The sequence below is a fragment of the Pipra filicauda genome, unplaced genomic scaffold, assembly GCF_003945595.2.
Source record: "Pipra filicauda isolate LSUMZ 115617 unplaced genomic scaffold, ASM394559v2 scaffold463_size517996_pilon, whole genome shotgun sequence".
In the NCBI taxonomy this organism is placed as follows: Eukaryota; Metazoa; Chordata; class Aves; order Passeriformes; family Pipridae; genus Pipra; species Pipra filicauda.
The window spans coordinates 71,303-93,301 of NW_024104602.1; the positions used below are offsets into that span (position 1 = coordinate 71,303).

The window sequence follows — 21,999 nt, forward strand, 5'->3', positions numbered from 1 at the left end:
AGTTCAGGCAACTTTGTCAGGAAACAGTTAATTGTGTCTACCTGTGAGCAGGAATCTCTTAGAATTGTGAAATAACTGAGGTTGGAAAGGACCTCTGAGATCATGGAGTCCAGCCATTCCCTCAGCACTGCCAAGGCCACCACTAACCAGTGTCCCCAAGTGCCCCATCCACATGGCTTTTAAATCCCTCCAGGGACGGGGAATCAGCCACTCCCCTGGGCAGCTGTGCCAGTGCTTAATAACCCTTCCAGAGTATAATATCCCTAATAATAACCCTAACATCCAATAAACATCCTCTGGCACAAATTGAGGCTATTTCCTTCTTGTCCTGTCACTTGTTCTTGTCTACTTCTTGTGGAACTGGGCCTACATAAACTAATAAGTTATATATATATTTTCCACATATGTGTGTCTCATAAGAGTACCTGTGTGTTTTGTACCAAGAGGGGCTTTTGAAACCTGTGTTTTCCCTTTAAGAGTGCCTGAAATTCAAAACTGCTTTCTTCAATGTGGCAGGGCTGCAGACTGAACTGGGAGTTCAATTACGAAAACTTAAGAAATTAAAATGCTCTCAGGTGGCTGCTGCAGCAGTGAACTGACCATGTTACAAGGCAGGCAGGTCTGGGTTAATTTGCATGTATTGACAAAAGTGCCACAAGGATTTGACGTTCTATTTGTCCCTTTGCAAATTGGTTAAAAAAAAAAAACAACCCACAAAAAACCAACCATGATACAGAAATCTATCCATACTCAGCATGATACTTTTACAGGTAAGACATTTGTACATCCACTGAACCTCAGGTGATTTGCTCAGCCTGGAGCACTCAGGGAAATGCTTGGTTTTTCTTGCTTTTTACTTTCCATTTTCAGCACTGAACATTCGCTCCTGCAAAGAGAACAAACAAAGAGCAGCTGAGGAAGAGCCTGGGAACAGTGCAAGGAGTTGTCAGTCACCAAGTGCTTAGAATCAGGTATGATGCTGAGTATTTGTCCCCCAAACCCCCACAGTTTAATGAATCCCATGTGAAAGCCTCTCCATAAATTGACAGGTGACTTTGACAGCAGATCTGTGCTTTCTCAGTGTCTCCAAGTAGAAATGTGATTTATTTCCAGCTCACTATGTGCACATTATTTGTGTCTTGTGCTGCTGCTGACAGCTAATGAGTTTAGAATCAGACTTGAAGGACTCCTCACTTTGATAGTGGTGTTATCTTGATGAGCTGCCAGTCCAAACCCTGCCTGGGGCCCCAAACTGCAGGTGTGGCCCACACCTGGCATTCACTTCTCTTGGCATGCAGTGAGGATTACCAAGCTCACTGAATTTAGGTGGCCTGTCCTCCAGAACATGTCCAAAAGCCTGATCAGACTTGCTTCAATCCTTGGCCACATCAAAGGGAACTGCAGGTTGGCTGCAGTGCCTGGGAGGAGCGGGACACAACACCTACCTTTAACATCCTTTCCAGCTTGACTGCATCTGCAGCAAACTTCCTGATCCCGTCGGAGAGCTTCTCCACAGCCATCTGGTCCTCGTTGTGGCGCCAGCGGAATGCCTTCTCATCCAGGTGGATCTTCTCCAGGTCACATGCCTGAGCTGTGCAAGGGGAGCAGGAACAGAAATGAGCCAGGTGATTGGATTCTCATCAAATTTAGGCTTCTGAGCACCTCTAGGTATTGAAAAATTTTGAAATACTTTCAACATGACTTGCTGCAGGAGCACAGTTTGGGGTGTGAGACTGGAAGTGCTCCTGATATGGCTGGGGGGAGTGGAGAAGAGGTGGAGGAAAAAAGGTAATCTGGATAATCAGTTTGTCTTAAAACACAATGTATGTGTGTGCTGTTCCTGTACCTGCTGCTGAATGGCACAGCACTTTGAGGCCTGTTCTAGGGAATTATGCAGCAGTCCTACAGCAGTGAGACGTTCTAAGCAAATATTCTGAACAATCAGGGCTTTATTTGGCAAGAACTAACAAAAGCTCGCTTGATAACAGGCCTCCAGGCCAGCCAGCACCCTGTGAGCAGCAACCCATGACTACAGCTGTGCAGAGCTTGTTTGCTGAGATGCAAAGCAGCATTTTAATGAGGCTACAGAAAAGGAAGAGTATCACAGAATCCTGGAACAGTTTGGGTTGGAAGGGACCTTAAAGCTCATCCAGTTCTACCCCCTGTCATGGGCAGGGACACCTTCCACTAGACCAGGTTGCTCCAAGCCCTGTCCAACCTGGCCTTGAAGCAGTGCAATGGGAACAAGCATTCAAAGCCATCGTGGCACAGTGTCACTAGATCCAGTCACTCAGTCTTGTGTATGATTTCTGGAGGGAAAACACCTTTTGGCATGTCTAGAGATTAAGATTAAACAAGTTTGGCATCTTTGCTAATATTCAGTGAAATTTCATCCCGAGCATATGGAGATAAACTTCCCTCTGCTCTCCCTGTCCCCTTGGGAGAGCTGCAGAGGATGCAAGCACATTCCAAACCCAGGGGACCCAAGACCCTAAAGGTGTGTCTGCAATTGTAGCAGTGATGCTGTAATGGGGCTACAGTATTTCCTTTTGAGGCTACAATATTTCCTTTAGGAAATCAGACTGTCCCTAAAGCAGGATGGAATCGAGCACCACAGCGCTGAGTGGAACCCCAAACTCTTTTAACGTTCCAGGAGAAAGGGAGACTGAAGAAGCCAGTGTGACCCAGGAAGGGGACTTACCCTCTTTCACACTGAGTGTGGGAGTTAACTTGATGTGCTCTTTGCTGAGCTCTGCCAGGAGTTTGGGTGAAATGGTGAGATAGTCACAGCCTGTGAGCGCTTTGATTTCGCCCGTGTTCCGGAATGACGCGCCCATCACGATGGTTTTGTAGCCAAACTTTTTGTAGTAGTTGTAGATCTTGGTGACACTCTTCACTCCTAAAATGGAGAAGCCAGCAACTTCAAGAATGATTCTAAGTGATCATTTAGAACAGGCTCAAACCAGCATTTTGTCATAAGAGGGTTTATATGAGTAAACTGTTTGAATGAGTAGCTATTGGCATCTTAACAGTGTTAAATATGTGTTTACCTGGGTCCTCTGAAGGCTCATAGGTTTTCTTGTCTCCATTTGCAACATACCAATCCAGGATCCTTCCCACAAATGGGGAGATCAGAGTAACTCCAGCTTCAGCACAGGCAACAGCCTGAGCAAAGGAGAACAGCAAGGTCATGTTGCAGTGGATCCCATACTCTGCCTCCAGGACCCTGCAGACACAGGCTGGCTTAGAACAGCACTTCGCTCACCTACTGAATTTATATTCCTGTAAGAAGCTGATAGGTTCAGTCTCCTGAATTCCTCCAGTTGAGTTAGGAATGTGGCACAGTCGGTAAGCTTTGAGGTTTTAAGCTAACAGCAGATGTTTTGTGCTGCTGAACTCTGCGTTATTAATGCTGTTCCTTGGGCCAAATGCAGCCAACTTAGCAGGATGTTTCAGGAAACTGTGGCCTGGCCCTTGTATGAACACACTTTTCCTATTTCAACAGCAAGCTGTGGCAGAGCACCTTCCTTGCTGGTGACAGACTTCCTCATGCCATGCCTTCAGCAGTACTGTTTATCGAAGGTCAGAGTGCGCCCGTCAGGTGCCTGTGGACAGGCAGGAGCATGCCATGAGTCAGCACACCAGCCACACAAAGACTTACTTGCCAGCCTGGATTCCTTCCCACGTCGAAGAGAGCTTGATGAGAATCCGATCTTTACCAATTCCTGCTTCCTTATAGAGGTCGATGAGGCGCCGGGCCCTTTGAATCATTCCTTCCTTGTCGAAGGACAACCTTTTGAGACAAGAGCAGGGCTGCTCAGAACTGATCCTCTGTTTTATATGCTCCCCCCCCAAGCTCCGTGGAAAAACATTGTCCTGTTTTATCAGGACAAAAACATGCCAGCAGTGGGTTTTTGTTCTAGGGTCCCTCCTGGACTCTGAGCCCCCCCCGAGGAGGAAGTTCTTCATAATGAATTCAGAAGCTGAGCATTTAAAAAAAAAAATTGGCAGTGAGCAGGTTAACAGACAAATCCTGTGCAAGTCTTGAAATAAACTGTTCAAACAGATCTCTTGCTAAATTGAGCAGATAGAATCACAGAGAAAAGAATGAGCAAAACTAAGAGGGGAAGCACGAAGCTTCCCTGGCTTGAGAAACAACAGGAGGATTACAAAAATCCAAGGTTGGTGTTACTTGTTTTTCTTACAGAGTTCTAGTCAAACTAAGGGGAAGCCACACTTCTAAATATTAACAATATAAATCCTGATAGTCTTATAGGCAAGAGCACCTTTCTCCAGCTCATGTCATGTCTCTTTTTCTATGTACAAATATCCAGGGTAACCCAGAGGGAAAAGAGCCAACCTTGCATCTACTTCTGTGGACACACGGCCGGGTATCCTCTTGAGGATTTCAGCTCCAAACAATACAAAAAGTTTGTCAGAAGCATTTTTGATCTGTTCCTCTTCTGACCTGAAAACCACAAGAAGCAAAAGCATATGGGAGGAAAAGAAAAAGGTACGTTTACGCTTTACCATGGATCTGAAGATCAAATTTCACAGCCTGTTTAACATCAAATTCCAGAGTTCAAATGAGCCACGTGTGCTCTGCTCTGTGTTTGTCTCCTGCCCTCTGTTACTGCTGGCAGGATTAGCCTTTGGACATTATTTCCTATAAAGCTGCTGTTTTCCTGTGCAAGGAAGGCCATGTGTGAGCTGGTGAATAGGGAGGCTTTTTTGGGGCAGGAGATAAACCCGCAAGTACGCGAGGGGGAAAGCCCAGTACGATGCTTGTGTAAATGAGGCATTTTAAACGTAGGTCTCCTGAGATTAAAGCCCTCTTGACTTACCCACCAAGCTTTTTCCCAAAGGCAACAGCATCATCCACGAGTTTCTGGTACACCGGCATCTGGGCCGCGGCGAGGATCAGGGACGGGTTGGTGGTGGCATCCAGGGGCTTGTACTCGTCGATGGCTGAGGAAGGAAAACCAGGCTGTTTAAAACCACCAGCCAGCTTCAGAAATGAGAAGGATTTTGCTCAGGTGGCTGAGGATGTGAACACTTGTGGCTGTAGGGTCTGGTAATGACAGAGCACACCAGTGCTCAGAGGTGTTTGTGCCATGGGACATGTGCCATGAACAACTGGGCTGCAGGAGCAAAGTACAGCAAACTTCAAATTCTATAAACAACAGGCATTGCCCAAAAGATACAGACTTGTAAAAATCATGAAGTGGTCCTGACTTCCAACTGTATCCCAGCCAGCATAGCTGAGCTTCAGGAATCACAGAAGGGAATAAAGACCAGGGGATCTTCCCTTCTAGCAGTCAGGAGTTGGGGCTCTTGTTTGTGTCCAAGGATAGGACCAGGACAGATGAACAGCAACTCTTCTTACTGCTTTTTAAACCTTTTCCAAATAGTTGTAGTTTCTCTATGTCCTTGTCATTTCCTTGTACTACCAGGCTTTCTTCTTTGCAGAACATATTTGACCCTTTGTCTTACCTTAAGCTGTGGACTGCACCTATTCCAGGTGATGCCAAGTGTTTACCAAAGCAGGCTGTGACTTACATTGTCTGGCTGTAATCACAGCCTGGCACCAGAGCCTGGCTGGGCAAACAGGGCAGAGCCTCTGCAGGCCCCTCAGCAGTTTCAACAACGCAGTTAAATGTCAAAAAATAACCTTTTTTTTTTTTTTTTGCACAAGGGATGAACCCGTGAAGTTAGAGAGTGCAAACTGTACTGAAACTGTGCAACTGTATTGAAAATAAGTCTTGTTTTTCCACAGATCCCTCCCAGGCAACGATCAGGATCCTGGAGAGGTCCTTCAGAACTTTAATTCACGTGGACACGGCTTAAAATAGAGCAGCACCTCAGTGAAACTCCTGCTCTGTACTGAACCCAACGGGGAACCAGAGTCGGCAGAGACTGCACCTTCAGCAGAGCCAGGTGGGATTCTTGCCGTGTTTTGGGCTCTAAGAATGACCCCCAGGTAACAACAGGCAGCCAGAGGACAACCTGGGGGTGTCCTGCACAGGGCCAGGAGCTGGACTTAGTGATCCCTGTGGGATATTCCCTGGTCCTTCCTGCTGCCTGCACACCACCACCCCCTCGGCCACCACACCGTGTATTTTTTTGTCTGAGCTGCCGCCACCTCTTCCCTTCACCTTAAATTTACTGCCCTGAGACATCTGACAGTTCCCATGTGGGGTTGGTTATTATTACACATCCAGGATTAGGGATTACCAGGCCTGGGGAGGGCAGGACGGGATTCCAGGGCTGTTCTACGCCACCCAGAGATACTCAGGAGGGATTTTTTGGCTCTGATGGGCCAAGCAGGGCACTGGGCAGTGACAGCTTGGGAACAAATGGCTTTATAATGGAAGGCCACCTCCCCTTCTCGGAAAGGAGCACGCTGGCTCATTACCAGGAGATAAGGCGAACGAAAGCACTTTGGCATTATTTTTATGGAATCCTGGAATGGCTTGGGTTGGAAGGGACCTTAAAGATCGTCCACTTCCACCCCTTGCCATGGGCAGGGACAGCTTCCACTAGCCCTGACTGCTCCAAGCCCCGTCCAACCTGGCCTCGAGTTTGAAAAAACCCCAGAAAAGTCCCAAATCCAGACAGGTCGCTGGAAAAAAAGCCCGAATTCAGAGCCCGGTTAGAGTGCGGCAGTTCTTACTGACAGCACGCGGAGCTGAGCGTGGGGGTTTGGGCACACTAGCAGAAAATCACGGGAGGGTCTGGAAAATGTCCCGGGCGGGCGGGCGGGTTCTGCCCTGCCGGCTGCAGAGGCCGGGAATGGACGAGCGGCCCCCCCCCCCCCCCGCCGCCGGGTGGTTCGCTCTGCCCCCGCCGAGCGCCCCTTTAGCCGGGCGCGCCCACTCTGCCGGGAAGGGTGGGGGTTAAGGAGAAGGTGCACTGACAGGACACCCACCCCCCCCCCGCGCCGCCCCTCACCGTTGAAGTCCCCGGTGTCGGCCACCACCGTGGTGTAGTGCTTGAGCTGGTCCAGCGCCGACTCCATCTTCTGCCGCTTCACGGGGGACACTGACATGTCGGCGGCTCTGGGGGACTCCGGCCACCTATAAGGGACCCTGCGTGCCCGGAGGGGACCGGCCTGCGCGCGCACCCGCCGCCCGCGCACTCCCGCCACCCGCGCCAATCCCGGCCAGAGGTGGGGGGCGGCCAGCCAATCGGGAGCGCCGACACACGGCGGACCCGGCCGGGAGGAGCCGGGGCGGGGCAGCGGGAGGGAGCGCGATTCTGATTGGCTGGGTCGCGGCTCTGAGGGTCGGGGCGGGTGGTCGCCTTGGCGACTCTGATGCCGCCATTGCCCCCGGCGGGTGGGCTGGGGTGGGCTCCTCACCCCGGGATCTCCCGGGCTGGGATCTCCCGGCCTCTGGACCTCCCCCGGAGGCTTCCCCACGGCCGGGCACAGCGCCCGAGCCTCCCCTGAGCCACCCGTCCCTCATGGCCGCGCGGGGTCGGGGCGCCGCCACTGGCACAAGATGGCGGCCGGGCTGTGAGGGGGAGGCAGCGCTGAGGGAAGTGCTCACCCGCTCCAGGAGCTCAGCGCTTTCTGTTTCCTCCCCTACTGTCGCGGCAAGGCTCGAAAGGGCTAGTCAGCCACAGCTCCAGCCTGTGAGAGAGCCCTCAACCCAGCAAGGCACGTGGTTTGGGCTGCTCGTTCACTCCAACTTTTTTCAGGTTCTAGAAAAGGTCATTCTGTTAGCGTGGTCGTGCTCCTGAAACAGAGGATGGGACTTGGCTAGAAATGTCAGAGAATCTGTCACTTGACTGTCTAACAGGCTCCGAGTCATGCTGTCCCCTCTTTTGTACCGTTCCAATCGTATAAGCTGCCACCGGAGTTTCCCTTCCCGATAAGCAAGAATGTGCTTTTGTACAACGTTCTCATGCTTTGCCCAGCCCAAGAGAGGATAATGCAAAGAGGCATCTCTTTACTTCCGTGCTGTGCCTAAGCTGGCATTGACCAGCATTGGGGATTTTTAGCTTGCCAGTGCAAAATGTAGCCCTGGACAGCATCTGTGTGTGAAAACACTGATGTGTTGTCACAGTTGCATGTTCCAGGGGTAAGAGAAATTTGTTCTTCGAGGTGACGAGTTGGCAGTTTTCCTGGCATTTAATTCCTACCATGTGTGAGGTTTCTCTCCCCCCCTCCCCATTTTTGGATACCGTTATCGAGGCCACGGCATTCTTCCTGTTGAATGCCAGTTCCCCAAACCCAAAGGAAACGTGTGGTTTCAGACATTTTGGTGGGTTTCTGAGACTCAGTGACAAACCATTATGAAAACCCAGCGAACGAGACGGAGATGGAGGTATACTTATAACTTAACTATTTTAATAAATCTTATACAGTGCATGGTTATATCATTTTCTCCTTCCTTCAGTTACATCAATGTACAGGACTTTATAGCGTTGTCTGTAGGCAGTACAAGCAGAACAGATGCACAGCTCAGTCACTTGAAAATTTATAGAAGTGACTCCTGCAATAAGGTCTGCTGAGATATTTACTTTAGGAAGTGCTCCCATGCTCCCAGCTTTACAGAACTGTCGTGTACAGTCCCATTATAATCCCTAATAACTATAATTCTGTGGGACTTGCTTTCTTCTACACCCAAAGAAAGGAAGGTGGTGTGTTTCCTGGCTCAACACTTGGTTTTATTTTCATTTTAGGAATGATTTCTCCTGTGCTTGCCATCCCGCTTCCCATCTCCACCCTACTCCAGAGCCAGGGCTTCTCAGGAGGATTGTCCTCTTCATCCCTCCCTGACAAGGTAAGTGCCCTTCACAGATTCCAGCAGGGTTGGGGCTAAAAGATGATCCTCCCCTGCAAGTTCCCTGCCTGCACTCCAGTTCCTGTTTCAAATAAAGAAAATATATCATCCATAAGAGACGTTAATTGAAGAATAAAGCCAAAACTGAGGTGTGTTGGTGCTCTCAGATTTAGACACAAGTCCCCCAGACACTGTTTTAAAGCTTTTTCCACTAAATGTTCGAAGACAAGCACTTTAAAGGAGGCAGGGCCATTCCTGGCAGGTAAAGGCAAGCACAGGTGTGGAACCTGGACCTGAATCCCATCCAGCCAAAGGTGAGGGGTGTGAAGGAGAAAACCCAACTCTCCCTGTGCTGTGAGCAGTTCTGGAGCTGTTTGCTTTCCTGCTTTGCCATCAGGTAGGTCTATAAGTTAAATAGAGACAGAAATACAACGTGCCAAACTTACTGTGGACAGGAACTACTCTGCACTTGCTTGAGTTGTAAAACCTTGAGTAAAATTTTGATGCATAATCACTTCATCCTGTCTCTAGGGAGAGGGATTTTTCCTCACCTCTATTTATAGATTGTTATATACATATGCACATGATATGATGATGAAAAACACCCTGTGCTAAATTACTTTTTTTTTCTTTTAGTGGCCATTTATTTTGTGCTAAACCAGCCTTTTTCCCAGTGTGCTTTTGGGTTTTAGATATTTAGGAGTCATTTCAGCTGAACCTTTGCAAAGCAAATGTGAAGGTGGGGACAGGTGACCGACACCCTGGGAAGGGCTGTGGGTGTAACTGGGTTGGGAGCAAATGGTCAGGGCTTATCTTCTCCTGGTTTGAGGTGGGGTTTGGCAACACCACAACATTCCAAATCAGGATCAATGTCACTGGGAAGGGCTGCACAGCTGCCCTGAGCCCCAGGCTCTGCCTAAGCAGAGGGGAACTCACCTATTTCCATACTTAAATGACTTCCTTTGTCACTCCTGTTTTTAGGCAATGAAATCTCAGTTCCACTGTTCAAAGCCAGCAATAACTGGTTTATGGATTTAAGGAAGCAGACAGTCTTTGGGAATGTGTGTTGCCATTCCAGCCTTGTCCAACGAGGGGGCATGGGAAAGAGGGTGGTGGGAAGGAGAGAAAGAGGGCAGGGAATTGTCACAGGCCCTGTGCAGGGGAATATCTGCTCTGAGGAGGGAATGAGGAGGGGGTTGCCTTAGGATGCCCGGAGAGGTGGTGACTCCCCATCCCTGGAAGTGTCCAAGGCCAGGTCGGATGGGACTTGGAACAACCTGGTCTAGTGGAAGGTGTCCCTGCCCATGGCAGGGGTTGGAACAGGATGAGCTTTAAGGTCTTTTCCAACCCAAACCATTCCAGGATTTTAGGAAGAGCCTTATTCCCATGGTCCAGCCTCTAAACAGTCAGTGCTGTTCCGTGCCTGCTCTTCCCGAGCCATGCTGGAGAGGGGGTGGGAGCAGGGACAGCTCTCAGACAAAAGCTTTGTGAGGTCTCTTTTTGCTTGACTCCGGCCCTTGTCGTTCATCCAGACCCGTGTGAGTCCCGCTCTGACCGCATGCACGTAAAATTTCAGTATAAAATACATAGTTATAAAAAAAATACTTCATGCAATATTAAAACACCTTTCCCAGAGGGACATGGTCTTATTGTCAACCCTTATCAACAGTGTTCGAGGAATTGTCACTCTGCTGGCAGCCAGACCCAAAGTGCAGCACTGCTGTCTCCTGCCTGGCCAGGGGATCATTGCTTTCATTCCCTTTTTCTCTGCACTACTAGAACTAAGAGCTGAAATAAAGCAGACAGGGTTTAATTAGCGGAATCAATCCTCTCCTGGCGGCGCTTCATGATTTCTTGGAGCTCTGACTCCCCTCTGCTTTTCTGCAACGGAAACAAAACAGGAAGTTTGAATTTGAACTCCGAGCTGTAGGCAAATTACAGCATTTAATTCATGCTGTAAGGGTCAAGCTAGTTTCAAAGAGATACATTATATTAGCAAAAAGCAGATTAATTAGTGGAAACGGGGATCTGCCTTATGGATTTGGGACCTTTTTGCTTAAAAGCCCCTTGAGAATTTTTACATGTGTTTGATTGGTGGTGTGGGTTTTGGTTGCATTGTTTTTTGTTTCTTTCAATTGTGTTTCTTAAAATGCCTGTTTAATGAGATATTTGACACTGCTGGTAAAGTAGGGATTATCCAGAAAAATACTTACCTCCAGTTGGTTTTTCTCCACTGTGATCTTGCTGTATACTCTGTTTCCCTCATCGCCACACACCTTCTTCAGCTCCTCTCTGTTGAGGGAGAAGAGCTGAGCTCCAGTGAGGATGCCAAGGTGTTCCACTGTCCTGGGAAGACACAAAGGGAGGAGATGATGGCTTTGTGCCAGAGATGGAAGGGCTGGGCACTGCACCAGGGCCGCATCATGAGGCCCTGGAGCTGTGCCAAGGTGGCAGCTGCAATCCCAGTTGCATTTCAGGCCGTGGGTTTAGTTAGTTATTATGCAGTTTTCCCCAGGAAACTACATATAAGAAAGAAAAGAGAGTGAGTTTGGGCTCTGAATGCCCTGGTTACAGAGCCTGGATTTACCAGGATTGAAATGCAGTTTGCAACACAGGCTTTGTAAGTAAATACAAGTGACTTGTCACACGGTTGAGATGTTGCAAGTAGCCTCCTCTGCTCCTTTTCCAATAAAGGAGCAGCATTTCATGTGGCAAAAAAGCAAATCTTACTCTTTGCTGAATGACTTTGCCTCCAGCCAAGCTTTGACTTCTTCGGTGCTGGATTCGAAGGTGAGGGGCACAAAAACTTCCTGAGGCTTTTCCACTTTGAAATTCCTGTGGGGAGGCTGAATTTTATTGTTTGTGATCTTCTTTAGCAGCTCGTCATTCAGCTCATCCATTTGGTGAATAAGTTCTGTAGAAACAAGTAGGGAATGAAATCAAGTCTTCAGTCAGAAATCCTGTTAAACGAATGTGTTTGCAGGGAAATTGTAAGGAAAATTGGAATGTGGCTCAGCATTTTCATTAACTCTGTAAATACACCCCAGGAAAGTGCTTACTTTTGTATTTTAGTTCTAAAGAACAAGCTTAAGTGCTTTGTTAGAGCAGTGACATTTTGACCTTCAAATTCCACCAGGAACAAATGTGGACAGGGTTCCACGGTGGTTTTGGAGGCTGCTGGAGCAGAGTGGGGGATCTCCCTTTTCTTCCCAAGCCAATTCTTCCCTTCAGCTTTTGAAACGTTGCTTTCTCTTTGGGAGAAACTGGGATTTCTACAGTTCTACAGAATGATGGAGAGGAGGGATCACAAAAATGACAGCTGAGTGTTCTAAGAAGCTTTGGGTTTGGGTTTCTTGCAGCGTGACTGGCGAGAACCTCATTTTCACCTGTTTTAGATACAAATTTACATTGAGACCCGTCTTGTTTCTCACGTTTGTAACTTCCCCGTCCATCACACCTCAGCCAAGGGACATGAAACCCCACAACCCCCACGAACTTCTGCTCGAGGTTTGCTCAAGGGTGTAAACCTCATCTGGCAGTGTCTTTGCTCCCACCAGTGCTGTCAGGTGGTGACAAGGGACAGGGTCCCTTTCCCTGATGTCTGGTGTTGCTGCTGGCTTTTTGCTTCAGTTGGTCATCTTCCTGTTTTTGAGTTATTTAGTTCCCTTTGGGCTGCTGAAATAAGGGAACTGCCCTGCAGACACAGCAGCAAGAGGGGAGAAGCCCAGCCCACGTGAGGCAGCAGGGGTCAGGAGGGATGGATTTGGTGTTTCTGAGAACCAGGTTCCCATTTTTATCTGCCCCTGCATTGACATTTATTTTCCTCCCATATCGCCCCTTTGCTGTCACCTGATGTGGAAGGACAGTTCTGTGAGAATCTGCAACTAGAGATTTGGGATTGGTTCTTTTTCAGTCCTGACTGCTGCTTCTAGTAAGTAATTTGCTGATTCAGGTCCTCAGAGCTCCAGGTTTTGCTCCACAGCTGAACAGCAGTGGCAGGAAGCACAAACTGGGAGTGAGCAACAGACTCATAAAAATCAGGGGTTGGAACCAAGATGCTCTTCAAGGTCCTTTCCAACCCAGGCCATTCTATGATTCTGTGACAACTCCAGTGACACAGTACCTAGTATCACTTTTCCCATGACACTCCTGAAGGATGTGGAGAATAACTTGGTGTTCTTAACAGACATGTGTCCGTGATGCTCATATATGGGGCTCTCCACTGTCCCAAGGGGCTCCTGCTTCCAGGAGTCCACAGAGGATGAACAGGCTGGGGTAAGAGGGTGAGGTCAGCAGGGCTCCTGGTCTCCCTCCTGCTCTGTGACCCCCCCCTCCCCCAAAGCATGTGCAGGGTGAGGGAGTGGCTTTCCTATTTGTCTGGGAATTGTGATGTGGCTCTCCCGTTTATCTGGGAATTCTGTGGAACCACAGGAAGGAACAGGCCAGGTGGGTTCTGTCTGTGTGGCAGCAAAGGCAGCGAGAGAAAGGGATTGACCTTGAGTGTATGTGGTTGCTTAGACACACTTAAGTGTTTTGGAAGGGAAAAGAAACTCTCTCCCTGGAAGAGGAGGAGGAAGGTCAAGCTGGAAGGAAGGACATGGTAATCACTTATTGCCCTGCTTGTCCCGGGCTCCCTGAGAGCCTGGGAGGTGAGTCACGAACACCAGGGCTGCTCTCCTGGCTCTTGTACCACTTGGAATCTCCTCCAAACCCACTGCTGGTCTAGTGCTGATCACTAAAAGGTGCAGTTGAGAGGGAACACTGTGGGCAGGTCTGTCCCCTGCCCGGAGCACCAGAGCCAGGGGAGCCTGGTGTGGGACATGTGGGACACGTACGTTCTTTGGCGTCCTGGGGAGAGTTGCGCGATAACATCTCACTGCCCCACTTGTCCCCGGCGTAGCTCGCAGGCAGCTTGTGAGTTGGGCTGGATGGTCCGTAGCCCCTGGGGCTCAGGTCTCCTTTGTACCTCTGGTTAGACTGGTTAGAAAAGGGAAAAACAAAAAAAGGTGTAAGAATTTTTTTTTTTTCCATTTTTCACTTTCTTAAACTTTTTGCCTCTCACTCACGGAGGGACAAACTGCCCTGTTCTCCCTGTGTTGGTGTGGGGCTGGTGGCACCTCAGGTGGAGCTGCATGGAAGAAGGTAATTTCTGGGTTCTTATGGGAATGAGCAACCCAAACCAAAGGGTGAGGATTGTGTGAGGGAATTAACATCCCTGCAAAATTAACATCCTGTGTCATGACTGTCATATGTGGTGTTGGTGCTTCCTTGCTGCTGCTGCTGCAGATGACTTCCCCCATGTGTGACTCAGCCCTTTAGCCTCTTGCTATGCAGAAATTACTGCTCACAGGGCTTCCTTGGGAAGCAAAAGGATCCTTACAGGAGGAGAAAATAAACAGAAATCCCACTGGAAGGCAAAGCCTCACTGCTCTGTAACTGGGATGTGAAGCAGGACCACTGCCAAGCTCCTGGAGCAGTCTGGAAAGTTTTTTGACATTTAGGTTAAACTCACAGGGATTTATCCAGAGACCTTCTGGGCCACCTTATGCTTTGCCCAAACTCTGCAATACCAAAGTGGGGAAGCAATTCCATGTTTCCTTAGAGGATTTAGAGCACTCCAGCTCTACATTTTTGCACCGCAAGGTGCAATATTCACTTAATTCTCACTTAGATGGTGTGTGCATCTGCCTCCACTCCAGCAATGTGTTCCTGCTGCTGCACTGAACTTAGTGAGGGAACTGTCTGTCTTTAACCTCCAGCAAAAACCTCGGCACTTTCCTGGAAGAATTTGCTTTTATGGAAAGCAAGGGGCTGCTGCACGGATGGGAAGGATACACTTGTTTGGGAAGGGGGAAGGTGAGCGTGGCAGAATGTGAGAGTTTTATTGTAGGAGATTCGGGGATCTCCTGAGTTTGTCTGTCTGTGAGGGTTTATCCTGACCTGGGCACAGCATCCTAAGAAATGCAGGGGGGTCTAACAACAGCATTATTTCCAGAGGTTGATGGTGCCCTGCAGGTGCTACCAGTCAGATACCACCTGACTACAGACCTGTTCCACCTCTTCCAGCTTCACCACATCCAGGATATTATACGGGACGTAACCGGCCTGCCCGCTCCGGTTGAGCAACTTCCACCACTGCTTGTTATCTTCCAGCACCTGAGAGAGGGACAAAAATAAACCTTCTGGTGGGAACACAGGTGTCTGGCACACAAAAATGGGATATAGTGGAGAGGGACCACATGGAAGGTGAAGTTGCCAGAATAACATCACTGAGGGCAGGAGCTCAGAGTAGATCTGTTGTTCTCAGGTGCAATCCAGGGGTGAAACCTTGCCTGGAAAGCATCTTGTCCTAAGGATGGATGAGCAGGAGAGCACCTCTGAAGAACTCATAGTTCCATAGGTCAAATTTCCCTGTTTCTCCATATTTTTTTTTTCCAGTGACTGAGTTACTGTTGTCTTTTTTGCGTTAAATAAGTAACAATAGCTGTATTTTGCACAGAAACCTTTTCCTCAGGTCACAGCTGAGTGTTGGCCCAAGCTGTGTCCTACGCTCTCCAGCTGCCAACAGCGTTGCAGTAAGAGAAGGGTTATGAAAAAGGATGTGTTCAGAGAAAATAATTCCCTGGGGAGGGGGAAGTGGTAATAACTAGCACAGACCCAGGAAGGAGGTGAGCAGGGCACTGCAGTGAGTTGTTTTCCTCCCTCCTCGTTGTAATTAAGGGGTGGCCGATGTGTTACAGCTCAGGAAATGACCCAACACAGAGTCAGTCTCTTCCGGCTTCAGACTTGGGCAAAACTTGGTGCAACTGCTCAGAAACCACTGAGGAAAACTGAGTTGGTGTTTTGCTGGTGTCCTGAGGTCTCTCCTGCCCCTGGGAAGGGGAGGATGCAGCTTTTCCCAAGCGTGCTCACCTACCTCCAGGATTTCATCCTTCAGCACGGAGAGCTCGTTGGCGTTCCGCGCGGTGAAGTCGTAGCGGATTTTGGCATATCTCTTGGGCAGAGCCATTCCCTGGGCCTCAAAGTTCCTGCAGCAGAGGAAAACCCCAGTTTTAATGGATGCTGATAGTGGGCTCGCTGGTAAAACAGAGTGGTGATGGCAGGTTTGTTCGTGTGTGGAGGGGCAGCATGCCTTTGCTCCTCTTTTTGGGGAAGATTTTCACCCCTTATTTTTAGTGAAAGATCCTGGTGTTGGGGACAAACAAGCAAACAAAAAGCCATAGGGGGTTTGGTTAATGGTCTTTTTGAGGGAGCTTTGAAGAAAATACTGATTTTTAGAGCCTGGAGGGGCTGACAAGGCACAAACCAAACGCTCTGACTGTACCTGGGAAAAATTAGGTGTGAAACCCTCCTGTCCTGATCAGTGGAAACAACAGCCCCAGATGCCAGAACAGGGAGAAGCTGGGGGAAAGGGAACTGAAAAGGAGAGTAGGCAGAACTGACTGGAAATCTGTGGGGTTTTCATCAGGCAACACTGAGCTGCTGACACAGAATTCTGCAGTTTTCCAGGAACAGTGCATTCGAATGTTTCTGTTCTAAGATGCATTTGGAGAGAGGGAAGACAAATGCATTCATGTGTCTGCTTGGAAATTTCTGACACTAGAACGTAACACTTTTCAATGTTGAATTAGCTTTTTGTTTGAAGAGAGACAAAATAAATATGGTAGATTATTGAAAATGGTGAAAAAATAGAATGAAAGATTCTCTTTGACCCAAACTGAAATGATTTTTTTTTTCTTTTTTTTTTTCTGCCTGACTTGGGAAAATTTTGCAGGTCTCACTTTCTTCTCCAGTTGAGTGTAGTGTTATTTTTTTAATTCAAAAAATGTTTGCTGTATGGAAAACTGTCTTGCCTTGTGGAAGGATATCAGGAACTATTTTAGTGCACTTGGATCTTTTTGTTTGTGATGTGTAGCCTGCACAGATACCAGATGCCATATTCCCAGTGGGTTTGGAGCAGGGGCTCAGGTTCTCCTCCACTTTAGGTCAGGTTCTGTAAGCTGATGAAACCGGTGCTTCCAGCATTGCCAGCAACTATATTTTTCCATTTCTGACTTACTGGGTTTGGTCAGTGATTTCAAATCCATGTACTGTGGAAGCTCAGCTCTTCTGAACCTGTAAAACCTGGCTTTGAAAAATGACCCCATTATGCTAAGTTTAAATTGATTTTCCTGCCTTTGTTATATGTTGTTGGTGGTCTGAAAAATGTTGAAATCGCTGGTTTAGTGTTTGATGCACACCAGTGGTTGTAGTGTTGTGTTTAGTTCCATGCTCTGGGACAGCTCTTGGTCTAGTTACACCCATGTGTAGTATTTAAGTTGTAATTCCACCGTGGGGAAGAGCTTGGAGCAGTCAAATTGAATCCACCTGGCCAGAAAGGGAGCAATGGCCTTGCCCAGCAGTGCCCTGAAGGCAGGGAGGGGGAGGAAGGCCCGAGTTAGGTCGGAATTACTTCTTCTATGGCATTCCAGAAGGTAATTGAGTCATGAGGGAGGAGTTGGAGGTGGTGTGTACTCTGTGTGCACCTGGACTGTGCCCAAGGGACCCGTGCTGATGGTTGTGGTACTGCCTGGGACTTTCAGGACACTTCTCTGCAGCCAAAAGCCCTGTAAATAACTGTAGTACTGATGTGTTGGGTGTTTTTGCTAATATGGGGTCTCTTGGTTAGAAAACTAGTTCAGAACTCTTCTGAAAAAAGCATGAGCACAGCAGGAAAAATGTCTGTGCCAGGACTGTCATTGTGGCTAACCCTGGGCAGACTCAACTCCAGTGCAATGAACTTGAATTTATTTTTTTTTCTTGACTGTTACCTGTGAGGAAAACTTGCCACTGACATTCTGAAAGGCAGGTAAACAGGTCCAACACCTGAGATCCTCAGCTCCTCTCCGTGAGCCCACGCTGTGCTGGGGCTGAGGGGTGTCCCGGGGAGAGGTGGCCTTGGTGAAAGGCACCCTGATAATTTCTATCCCAAGATTCCATACTGCTATTTTTAGTTTGCCTGTGCTGATGGATGTGGAAGGGTTTGCCTGTGTGTGTTGTCAAATAGTCACTAAAACCAGATTTAAATCTTCTCACGTAAACAAAATTCTCTGTGTTTTTCCCAGCGTGAGAAAACTGGAATTGGAGAAGGGAAATATCCTAATTCCTTCCCTGCTTTACACGCTCTTTTCCTGCATCTGTACCATTTTATGGTCCCACCAAGAGCTGTGATGTGGTGAACAACAGAAATAAGTTATTTGCTGATATAATTGGATTTAAGGTATTTTGCTGTGATTTTGAACTGTAAGCTCTGGAGCAACCTGGTCTATTGGAAGGTTGGGAGTTGGAACTGGACAAGCTTTAAGGTCCCTTCCCACCCAATCCATTCTGTGGTTCCATGATTCTAGTGTCTCTAAACATACGGAGAGCAGAAGCACAGTGCAGCACCTGTGGCCCCTCATCCACAGGGTCAGTTTGGTGGGCTGGGGGCAGGGAACAAGACCTGTGGATGGACTAATGAGGTCAGGCAATATTTTTGCCTCTTGTGGTGGAAAACACCTGGAAGTGTTTTCCTTGCGGAGCTGCTGGTGATTAAACAGCAGACAGTGCTTAGGTGAATGATTCCTTGTCTGACCTGTACCTTCTCTTGGGGGTTGTGAGCAGTGGCAGAGAGTGACCTCCAGGATGCCCAAACATCCCGGTGTTGTGGTACCTGTCCGTGTGTGTGTGTGAGGTTCCCGGGGGGGAGCTGGGATGTGAGGATCCCTGACCTGTTCACGTGCTGGGTGACGTTCTGCTTGAAGGCATCCACGGCTTGTGTCTGGTCGGCCGCCTGGCCACGCTTGAGCGAGGAGTTCCGGTAGGGATATCCGTTGGCTGAGGAGAGCTGGGAAGGCAGATGTGGAGTCAGCGTTACCAGGGAAGGGGGAGAGGAGAGGGACAGTGGTAGATGAGTCGTGGCCTGGAAGCTTTTGGTCACCACGAGGTGCACACCAAAACGTTCTTCAGGCAAACCTGTATCCCTGGAGCTCAGTTACATGATAGTGGCCTTTGATCAGGAGGGGCTGGTTATTGCTGCCCCTTTCCAGCCTTATTTTCTTTCTGTATTTAACTGGAGTGACCAGAACCAACTGAGTTTTGAGTTGTCTACTTATTAGACACCACCACGCCCCCCACAGATCCATCTCTGGAAAAGGGGGCAGGAGAAGAGAGGGTCCCCAGGGACACAGGACTAACCTCCTCCTGCAGGTGTCCGATGTCTATTTCCCAGGGAGCTCCACGGAAGATTTCTGTGGGTGGTTCCCAGCCGTTGCGGAATTTGGGGATGTAGGTGGGGATGTTTGCGTCTCGGGGCCACTCGGCTCTAGGACATGAAGTGGGAATATGAGGTGAGATTCACAAGGAATGTGTCTGAAGGCATGTGAGGGAGAAGCAGAAGCATCAGGGCATCCTTGACCTTCTGATAGAATCAATCATCCTTTCACTGGGAACCTGGTGAGATGGCAGCTCTGTCCTCACCTGGATCTGGTCCACGTCTCCCCCAGGGAATCCCAGAGGTTGATCTCTTTGGGTGTCAGGTGTCCTCTGAGGAAATCTGTGGCGTCTTTAGAAAGAAGTGGGCTGACGACAGAGCGGGCAAGCTCGGGGCCACCACAGCTGTTGATGATCTGGGTTACACACAAACCACACAAACAGGAGAGAATTTGCAGGAAACGGTCAAAATATCAAAGCAGAGACACTCAAAGGAGCAGCAATCAAAGACAAAGCTGATCCTGAGATCAGCTCAGTCGCCTCAAGAAACATCAGCCTAAATCTTTGAAGAAGACTGGACAGTTCAGAGGAATGTGAGAATTTTTTATATTGGAGTCAAAGCGTGATCTGATCTAAAAATGAGCTGTTGGTAGAGGCATCACAAGCTGGCACTTCAAAAACTGACAAATATCTTGCTATTTCTGTGTCCTCTCTTGTCCTTTTCCATGTCAGGATTTCTGCTTCCTATTTTCAGTGCAAATACTGAGCCATGTTTGCCTGAAGGTGAGAGCAGGCAGATTCCCAATGGGAACCACAGCTGGCTGGCACTTTTGTTCACAGTCAGGCTTTATTAATGGGGTGGAGATAGGATTTACCAGTTCCAGCGGTCCAAACAGGAAATGTACCAACTCCGAAGCGCTGGGGTTCTGGATATGCTTCCTTAGTTTGGCCTGGAAAGAGAAAGGAAACCCGGTTTAACCCTAACCTGAGTGTGCCCTCTCTTTTCTGTCACATGGAGGGATTGCTGCTGACTGATAAGAAGAGTAAGTGACTGGGGAGTAGGAATCGTTCATTTTTCTTTTGTGCCCATTTCTAGTTCCTGGTGAATTCAGGAGGGCTGGAATACCTGCTCTGCTAAATCAGTCTCTCTGAAGCTAATTGGAGCAACACAGAAAACCTCAGCTTATTATGAAAGTCCTAGTGAGGAAAGGCCAGGATTATGGCTTCTGCCTCTTGCAGGGTTGAAAACCCTGCTAGTTCCATGAATGAAAACAATAGGACAAGTGTTTTGTAGGTCCTTTGCCAAATTGCTGAAGAAGAAAAATCTCCACCACGGTCTTGCCTGTGGCACCTACAGCTGCCCTGGCCACTGAACTGCTCCAAATCCAATGGTATTTATTGGAGTGAGTTGGGCTGGAATGGAGGAGCAAACACTTAGGGTGAGTTTACTGTAAGAATGGGGTTTTATTAGCAGTGATCAGCTGAGCTGAAACCTCTTCACTTTGTGCTTCCATTCAGCTCTTTCTCCTGTCCTGGGCTCCTGGCATTGCTGCCATGGAAAACAGGCTCTCCCTGCTCCTCCTGAAATTCAGAGTATTTTAAATGCTGGTGGTTAAACATTAATGTGGAGTGGAAAGTGTGAAACAACTGATGGCAACAAGGGGACTCAATGAAATGGCCCTTCTCAAGGACTTCCCAGCCCTGTGGTGTGGAATGTGGCAGTGTTCCAGCACGGACTCCCAGTTCTCCTCCATGCTCAGACCTGGGCTCTTCCCAGAAGATATGCTGCTCTTTCTGGCCCTGAGCAGGCACAAATTATTCATATTTGCCTCTAAAAGAGAAGGCTGGAGCTTGGTGTCCTGCACTGAGGTTGTTTACAATCTCTGTGGTTTCCTTACTAATAAGCTCCCTGAAGGACCTTGTAGGATGTGTTTGCTGGGCAGGTTTGGTCAGAACTGACAGAATTTCTTGTGGCTTGTGACCCTCCGGGTCTCACACATTTCGCTAAGCAGAGCTGGTAGCACTGGGAACATCTTTATGCTCCTGCTTTTCATTCCCTTCTTAGTGCAGAGGGTCTTCCAGAGGAGAAAGAAAGGAGCCAGGAATATGGGGGCAATGGGGGGCATCAGTTAATGTCAAGCAGAGACTTCTCAGGCCTGAATCTGAAAAGATGAAAGTGTTGCAAGCCTCTGGCTGCTCAGTCCCATCCTGGACTTCATGCTTCTAGTTTGGTTTAACAGTTTGTTCCAAAAGACCTGCACCAGCCTGACACAATGTTTGTCCTGGGTTCTGAAGATCCTGGAATTTACACCTTCGTCCCTTGGTGGTGTTTTCCATTCAAATTTCACTCCGAACTCTTGCTACTGGGATGCACAAGGAAAAGCCCTGTCACTGTGTGGGGTGGGAGCTCCCTCCGTGCCTTACCAAGAGGTTAAAAGCCAGTTTGGTTTTCTGGAAGCAGTCGATGAACTCGGCCTCACTCGGGGGTCTTGCTCGGAGAGTCAGCATTCCCTCTGCCAGGAGAAGGGGCACAGAAGGACGTGTTAATTACAGAATCCCTGTTTGGGAATGGGCAGAAAACACATCAAAAACGGGTGCTGAAACTACTAAAAATCCAGGGGTCAGGGAAAGCCAAATGCCTTTCTGTGTGTTGGAGGCCTCACCAGGCTCCCTGTGCTCTCCAGGAGGCCCCCACGGACCAGTGGCACCTTCTGAAATGGCTGGATCCGTAATGGTGCTGCTGCATCGACCTGCCCTTGCTGGGGCATGAGCTGAGGTGTCCCCCCACCTTCACCTGTGCCCCTGTATTCCCCGTTTGTTCCAGCTGCTGCACTGTACCTGCCGGCCCTTTCTTCTTGTTCTTCTTCCCTTTCTTCCTCTGGTTGAGCTGTCGGAATGCCTCTGCTGCCTTCTGCAGCTGGGCGACGAACACTTCGATGTCATCCAGAGTGCAGTTCAGGATTTGCTGTGGGGACAGAAA

At 48.7% G+C, this 21,999-nt stretch overlaps 2 protein-coding genes and 1 long non-coding RNA gene across 4 annotated transcripts in view; 1 reads left to right on the forward strand and 2 right to left on the reverse strand.

The window, feature by feature from the left end:
• Positions 1-723: 723 nt before the first annotated feature.
• On the reverse strand, positions 724-7,204 carry TALDO1 (transaldolase 1). Its single transcript, XM_027749352.2, has 8 exons — positions 6,952-7,204; positions 4,845-4,968; positions 4,361-4,468; positions 3,662-3,793; positions 3,051-3,226; positions 2,702-2,899; positions 1,446-1,591; positions 724-886 (listed from the first exon to the last, which is right to left on the reverse strand). The coding sequence occupies exons 1-8, from the start codon at positions 7,046-7,048 to the stop codon at positions 854-856; spliced, it is 1,014 nt and encodes a 337-aa protein (XP_027605153.1). The 5' UTR covers positions 7,049-7,204; the 3' UTR covers positions 724-853.
• Positions 7,205-8,675: 1,471 nt separating this feature from the next.
• The window catches only part of LOC114002926, a 56,755-nt gene continuing 43,431 nt past the window's right edge, over positions 8,676-21,999 (forward strand). For both annotated transcript variants that reach the window (XR_005565356.1, XR_003546052.2), the window contains exon 1: positions 8,676-8,789. This is a non-coding gene — a long non-coding RNA (uncharacterized LOC114002926). The remainder of the gene's footprint in view (positions 8,790-21,999) is intronic.
• EPS8L2 (EPS8 like 2) overlaps positions 10,081-21,999 on the reverse strand; it is a 47,536-nt gene continuing 35,617 nt past the window's right edge. Inside the window, exons 10-21 of the mRNA XM_027749337.2 lie at positions 21,858-21,984; positions 21,444-21,532; positions 19,895-19,969; positions 19,287-19,435; positions 19,005-19,131; positions 18,539-18,654; positions 15,706-15,817; positions 14,838-14,945; positions 13,625-13,766; positions 11,520-11,703; positions 11,003-11,135; positions 10,081-10,670 (exon numbers count right to left, since the gene is read on the reverse strand). Of these exons, the coding sequence (XP_027605138.1) occupies positions 10,599-10,670; positions 11,003-11,135; positions 11,520-11,703; positions 13,625-13,766; positions 14,838-14,945; positions 15,706-15,817; positions 18,539-18,654; positions 19,005-19,131; positions 19,287-19,435; positions 19,895-19,969; positions 21,444-21,532; positions 21,858-21,984 (1,434 nt within the window). The 3' untranslated portion in view covers positions 10,081-10,598. The remainder of the gene's footprint in view (positions 10,671-11,002; positions 11,136-11,519; positions 11,704-13,624; positions 13,767-14,837; positions 14,946-15,705; positions 15,818-18,538; positions 18,655-19,004; positions 19,132-19,286; positions 19,436-19,894; positions 19,970-21,443; positions 21,533-21,857; positions 21,985-21,999) is intronic.

Coding starts and splice junctions, on each gene's coding strand:
- TALDO1 (XM_027749352.2), bottom strand. CDS start 7,048: ATGTCAGTGTCCCCCGTGAAGCGGCAGAAGATGGAGTCGGCGCTGGAC. Junction 3,794..4,360: donor TCCACAGAAGTAGATGCAAG/GTTGGCTCTTTT, acceptor TTGTCTCAAAAG/GTTGTCCTTCGACAAGGAAG. Junction 887..1,445: donor AGCTGGAAAGGATGTTAAAG/GTAGGTGTTGTG, acceptor TTCTCTTTGCAG/GAGCGAATGTTCAGTGCTGA.